Raw genomic sequence first — 7,387 nt, 5'->3', positions numbered from 1 at the left:
GGTCGTGGCTTTGGGTTTTTCCCAAGGTCGTGGCTTTGGGTTTTCCCCAAGGTCGTGGCCTTGGGTTTTCCTCAAGATCATGGTTTTGAGGTTTTTCCAAGATCGTGACTTTGGTACAGGATCATGGTCTTGGATCCTGGGGCAGGGTTGTGATTATGGATTCTGGATCAAGGTCGTGGTCTTGGATGCTGAGTTGAGATTGTGTGATTTGGATTCTGGGATTTGAGTTTGGACTAAAACTGTGCTCTGGGATTTTCCTAGCGAATTTAAAAGAGAGAGGTGTAGAGAAAAATAAGAGATGCTGTATTACAAACCTAATCTAAGTACATACTCTTAGAAAATGGTAATCCATACATTTCAAATTTTACAAAGAAGAAGAAGAGGAAAAAGCAAAGCGAGAAGCAAGCAAAACAAGAAAATATTTGTGTACTTACTTTTTCTTAGTTTTTGTTTGAAAATCCTTGTTTTTTCCAAGTTTATCCACACACACACACACACACACCCTCCCTAACACATAAGAAAGAGAGAGATGCACAGATTAGCACTGTATAATTACGTAAACTACAGTAGATTATGCGAGTCTAATAAAACTTGTAACAATACGTTAGGTGATGTTAACGAGTCGGTAGTCAAATACTAACTGAAATTAGAGCGTACATTTCTTATTTGGGTATTTCCCGAGGCCATTGCAATGGGTTTCCTCAAGTCATGGCCTTGGACTATGAACTTGTCGTAGCATTGGGTTTTTCCCAAGGCCATGGTCTTGGACTTTGACCTCCCCAAGGTCATGGTCTTGGACTTTGACCTCGAGTTTTTCCAAGGTCGTGGTCTATTTTATTCAGTTTGTTTGCATACTTCGACGAATTTACAATGGAGAATAAGATTTATCCCCCCTTTAGTGCAATCGTAAGTGGACCAAGCGGATCTGGAAAGAGTTATTTTGTTGTAAATTTTCTTAAAAATGTAGGAAACATCTGTAACGTAGTGTTTGAAAGAATAGTATGGCATTACGCTGAATGGCAGGAATTGTACGACGATTTAAAGGGTATTGAGTTTCATCAGGGACTACCTGACATGTCTAATTTCGATGGTTTAAAACCAACACTGGTGATCATAGATGATCTAATGCGTGAATCAAATGGGTCCATGGTAGACATTTTTACAAAAGGTTGTCATCACCGAAATCTTAGTGTATTTTTCTTAACCCAAAACATATTCCATCAAGGAAAAGGCCAGAGAGATATTTCTTTAAACACTCATTACATAATTCTATTTAAAAATCCTCGTGATCGTGCACAAATTAAGCATTTAACTCGACAAATTTTACCTGAAAATTCAAAGTTTTTAGAGGAAGCATATAATGATGCCACATCTAAACCACATGGGTATTTATTATTCGATTTAAAACAAAGTACACCGGATGTATTCCGATACAGAACGTCGATTTTCGAAGAAGACGGCGCGTGTGTAGTATATACCCCAAAAAAGGGTATTAAAGGTTTAAATCTTGATAAATTAGGCATTATTAATTTATAATGTCTGCAAAGCTGACTAAACACGCAGAGTTGCTGCGTGCTCTCGCAAAATTGGGGCCTAAGGAGCGTCAAGCCTTAATAAAATGTTTGGATGATGATCAAATTCATTGCATATTTGAATGCATTTACAATACTTTAAAAGGTAAAGCTGAACTGACTGATAATCAGAAACGAAGTCTCAGTCGTCATAAGACTATCTTGAGACGTATGGTAAAGCCTCACGAAACAATAAGAAAGAAAAAACAGATCTTGGTGCAAAGCGGAGGAGCGTTCCTGCCATTTATATTAGGACCATTACTTGGTGGTATACTCGGAAGTTTGTTTAAATAATAATAATTATGGAGCACGGAAAGAAAATGTTACTCGTGCCTCAAGAAGTTATACAGCGGCTTAAAGCAAATGAGAATAGGAAAGAAGATGTTTTATCACGGATAGATGATGAAATGATGCAAATCTTAAAGTCGAATTTGTCTGATCATGATAAGTGGCAGCAGTATAATCAAGTTCTACAGAAATATTTACATTTTGCTGACCAGATACGGAAGCCAGTAAGCATCTCAATTGATTCAAGGCCAGAGGGTATATCGGAGGTTGACATATTAACCACAATACCGCAAACTTTTAAGAAGAAAGCCGAAGGATTTTTACGGATGCTCACGGCCTCAAGTAACATCGGCTGGGATAACAAAGGAATTGTCACAATAAAAGGTGAGGTTATTCCTTCGTCGAATATTATCGATCTGGTCCATGATACAATAAGACCGAGGAAGACATCAAACCCCGAAGGTTGGGAGAAGTTTGCGGCTTATGTTAAAGAAATCAATGTACCTCAAGAATTCGTGGGCAACGTGAGAAGACGGAATACCCCGCCTCACCGTACCAGCACGGTAAAACTTAATATAAATCGAGATAGAAGCTTTACCGATTACGATGCCGATTCCGAATTAATTTTACCACAACAACAACCACCCCAAAAACGCCGAAAAAGAACTAAACCTCTCAATATCTCTGAATCTCTGTGGGAAGCATTTGAACTTTAAGGATGGATATCATATATTACGATCCGGCCCATCCCGCAGGTTTCGCTGGAGCATCGTCCTTGCTAGCAGAAATAAAGAACAAATACCCCGCTGAAGATATCAAGACATGGCTGCAGAAACAAGAGGCTTACACTATGCACAAACCTGTTAAAAAGAAATTTGCCCGAAACAAGTACATTGTCAATAATATGTTTGAGCTCTTTCAAGCCGACCTATGTGATATGAGAACTTTAACTAAGTTTAATGACGGTTACAATTACATATTAACAGTCATAGACGTATTCAGTAAAAAAGCGTGGGCAAGACCCCTCAAGCAGAAAACAGCATCTTCCATAATTGAAGCATTTGCATCAATCTTTAACGAGTGTGGTAATACACCGGATAATATACAAACCGATAAAGGGAAAGAGTTTATTGCCGGTGATGTTCAAAAATTCTTTAGAAAGCATGAAATAAATTACTATGTAACTCATAATCCTGATGTAAAAGCGGCCGTCGTTGAGAGATGGAATCGGAGTTTAAAGCCAGAATGTGGCGATGGTTTACATATAGTAATACGTATAGATATGTGGACGTTCTACAAGATCTTGTGTCTGCGTATAACAAGAGTTATCATTCTGCAATCAAGATGGCACCGATTGAGGTGACAGATGAAAACATTTTAATCGTTTGGCAGAATCTGTATGCGAAGGGATTTGGTAAAGAGGCTCAACCTAAATATAAGGTGGGACAACACGTGAGAATAGCCAGAAGCAAGCATCATTTTGAGAAGGGCTATGAGAGCAATTTCAGTCAAGAAGTGTTTAAAATCGTCAAAGTTATAAATCGTCGACCTCCAGTTTATAGAATAGTAGATTTGAATGGTGAAGATATAGAGGGAACTTTTTACGAAGAAGAGCTGCAAGTTGTTACACTTGATGAGAATACAGTGTTTAAAATTGATAAAATCTTAGAAGAGAAAGGTCGTGGGAAAAACAAAAAGTATTTGGTCAAGTGGAAAGGATATAGTGAAAAATTCAATTCTTGGATATCTGCATCAGAACTAAAAAAGATATGACGGAGGAATTTTATGCAACCTTATTGAGCAATAGTTCCATGGAATACTTCCCCAGCAATACGACGTCAAACTTTGTAACACAGCTACCAAAACGTACCTATAAGATTAAATGGGCGGTGGTGCGTTGGTGTTTCGGAAATTCAGTACCCGTGTTCGTTCGCGTCAATAAGTGAGATCGATAATTTAATATATTATAGAGTAACACCTCCGGAAGATTTATCTGCAAAAAGAGTGTTAAAAAACGCGGCGGACTTTTTTCGTGATGACTCCGAGCAAATAACGTATCACGCTAACGGCTGGCATGTAATTCGTTTTGCATCAGGGAACTACGATACTGTCGAGGATGTAGTTAGAGAAATGAATAAGCATGAGATTATAGGAAGATTGGTGACTTTAGAGTATTACACTCTTACTAAACGTGTATCAGTTCAAATTAAGACAGAAACACTCTCGATACTGGGTTTTTCAGAGCGTCTTGCTTTACAATTGGGATTTCGTCCCGAACAAAACATTGTTCAAGATCCAGTGCCACCCCATCCCGCCAGCATTTGGATTGCCCTCACAAATGTTCATCTATTGCGATATTGTAGAACCACAAATCGTGGGGAACGTTGTATCTCCACTAATGCGAATAGTTAATATAACTGCTGAAAATTACAATTACGGCTGTCATAAGGATGTTGTGTTCTCCCCAACGCACTATATACCTGTGATGATAAAAGAATTTGAAAATATTGAAATAAACATAAGGACTGATACTGGACAATCAATGCCATTCGAGTTTGGAACATTGAGCTTGAAGCTACATTTTAAGAAATGGGGTGTCCATACCAACAGTACTACGAAAATCAAGCCGGTACTGGCATTGGTACGATTTATAGGGGGTCACCGTATCAAAGAGGTCATGGGATAGGGAGCTGGTTAGGTGGAGTGTTTCGTAGTATTTTACCATTGTTTAAATCCGGAATGCGTGCAGTTGGGAAAGAAGCTTTACGAACCGGTACGAATGTACTAGGCGATATAATCGAGGATAAGCCTATCAAGGAAGCGTTTCAAGATCGAATTCACGAAGCAGGAAGAAATCTAAAACGCAAAGCCGATGAAAAAATTGATACATTGATGCAAGGATCTGGTTATAAAACACCTCACATACCCAAACTTGATCAGTTTAAAATTGCAAGTCGTAAGAAAACTACATCAAGAATTAAAAAACCTACAAAGCCCAAATTTAGTGACATATTTTCAAAGCAATAAACATGGCATTCCTTCACGCGCAGTCTTGTGAGTGCATAAAATCAGAGCTGGATTTGTTCGCACTGCCAGCTACTCAAACAAGTATTGAAAGTGGCGAATGGGTTTTTTACAAACCTTTATCCTCGTTAACCGATGATGCTCCGATAGAATTCGTAATCCCCGGAAGCGGGAATGATTATTTGGATTTAAGTCACAGTATGCTCTATATCACGGCAAGAATTGTAAAACAAGATGATTCAATATTGGGTGTTGGAGATGTTGTAGGTCCAGCCAACAATTGGTTACACACGCTGTATAGCCAGGTGGAGATATGTTTAAATCAGAAATTGGTGTCGCCACCTAATAACACATATGCGTATCGTGCATATATTGAAACTTTGCTAAATTATGGTTTGGAAGCCAAAACATCACATCTGGGGTGTTCATTGTGGCACAACGATACACCAAAAAAAATGGACACATTAACAGCAGATAACGTAGGTTTCACTATACGTCAAGCCGCAGCAGCCGAGAGTAACATGATAGAGATGATTGGACATGTCCATGCCGATTTGTTTAACCAAGAAAAATTTCTCATAAACGGTGTTGAAATGAAAGTTAAATTTGTGAGATCCAGAGATTCGTTTAGCTTAATGGCTGGTGCAGGGGCAACTTATAAAGTAAAAATTGTCGATGCCAATTTGCTGGTACGAAGAATGAAGATAAATCCTACAATTCTTCTCGCTCACACTAAAGCATTAGAAACGTCCGCCGCAAAATATCCTATTACTCGAACCGATGTAAAAGTGTTAACAATACCAACCGGAATACAGCGTAAATCTTTAGATAACGTCTTCCTTGGACAGTTGCCAAAACGTTGCATAATCGGTTTTGTATCCAATAAAGCGTTTAATGGCGATTACGCGTCTAACCCTTTCAATTTCCAAAACTACAAGATTAATTACATGTCCCTGTACATCGACGGACAGCAAATTCCTTCAAAGCCGTTGCAACCTGATTTCACACGGGCAGGATTATACGTACGGGCATATCATACTTTATTTTCGGGGACGGGTATTCATTTTTTGAATGAAGGAAATAACATATCGCGTTTAGATTACCCTCACGGCTACTGTTTAACTACCTTTGACCTGACACCTGATTTATCCGCTAACGCCACAACACATTGGAATTTAGTTAGGAATGGTTCATTGCGCATCGAAGTTGGATTTCAAGATGCGTTAACTGAAACAGTAAACTGCTTGGTATATGCGGAGTTCGACAATGTCATTGAAATCGATAAACACCGAAATGTTAACGCAGATTTCAACAGTTAAAAGAGAAATCTCAAAATTGCGTACATTGCATAGTCTTACGCACATCAATAAGTTCGAAAAGCAGAAAAATAAATTAAGCTGATATCCTACGTATGATTTCACTAATAATAATAAATAAAAGATCAGTTTATACGAGTCCTTAGCCAGTTTAAATGTTTTCTGCAATGGATGCATACGTCGATATGCAAGGTTTCCGAGGTGCTCTTAATGAGTTTATACCCAAAGAAATTTCGATTGTTTCCTCGGAGGGTCCGAAATGCACAACTCTGTTAATAAAACCCCCTCAAAATTATAGTATTACTGCAACTATGAAAAAAGAGATTCGATATTTAGAGGATTATTATCATGGCTTAAAGTGGACCTCCGGTCACATTCGATATGAAAATTTTGAAGAGGAACTACGTACCCTGCTACAGCCATTTAGCAAGATCTATGTTAAAGGACTAGAGAAGCAGTACATTCTAAATTTCCTAAACAAACCTATAATAAATGCAGAGGATTGCGGATGCCCTTCTTTAAAGAAGCTGAAGAAAGAATTTGGAGGCATTAGGTGCTTGAATCATAACAGTGAAACTTTAATGTGCTCGCAAGAAAACGCTTTAATGCTATACGAATGGACCCAAATTAGCTCCACCGATGAATTCCCTAGAACTTCAACGAGCCCTGAATCACATACAGGATTCTGTAAGGCCTGGTGTTTTTGCAGCTGATAAATTACCAAAATTTATTCGTCGTCCATATGGACTTATAGTCAATACAGATGTTTCCACCAGACCTGGTCAACATTGGAACGCTATCTACATCGATAAAGATGGAATTGGCGAATTCTTTGATTCCTTCGGAAGGTCTCCATGTGGCCTTCATTTAAAATTTTTGAAAGCCAACTCTAGACGTTTTACATGTAACTATAAAATGTTACAACATCCCCTTTCGACTTTTTGTGGCCAATATTGCTTGATGTACTTAGTTTTTAAAATGAATAATGTTGCCACTAGCGATTTTGTAAACATGTTTAATGATAACTTAAAGTCTAACGACGACATCATCCGTTTATTGTATACTGCTACGTTTTGTAATATAAATTTGTTTACATTTAAGGGTTGATACTAATAAAGACAAGTTAAAATCGTTTAAAGATCGGTTGATTTTTTATAAAAAAGTATCCCTTTTGAGTGAGGTTCATAA

At 38.1% G+C, this 7,387-nt stretch overlaps 1 protein-coding gene across 1 annotated transcript; it reads left to right on the top strand.

The window, feature by feature from the left end:
• Window positions 1-4,448: 4,448 nt before the first annotated feature.
• On the top strand, window positions 4,449-6,202 carry LOC116180667 (uncharacterized protein F54H12.2-like). The gene is made up of 2 exons (XM_031500772.1): window positions 4,449-4,815; window positions 5,034-6,202. The coding sequence occupies exons 1-2, from the start codon at window positions 4,449-4,451 to the stop codon at window positions 6,200-6,202; spliced, it is 1,536 nt and encodes a 511-aa protein (XP_031356632.1).
• The last annotated feature ends 1,185 nt before the right edge of the window (window positions 6,203-7,387 follow it).

This window comes from Photinus pyralis, unplaced genomic scaffold (genome assembly GCF_008802855.1).
Source record: "Photinus pyralis isolate 1611_PpyrPB1 unplaced genomic scaffold, Ppyr1.3 Ppyr1.4_LG9, whole genome shotgun sequence".
NCBI classification, from domain to species: Eukaryota; Metazoa; Arthropoda; class Insecta; order Coleoptera; family Lampyridae; genus Photinus; species Photinus pyralis.
This window is presented reverse-complemented; position numbering and strand designations above follow the sequence as displayed.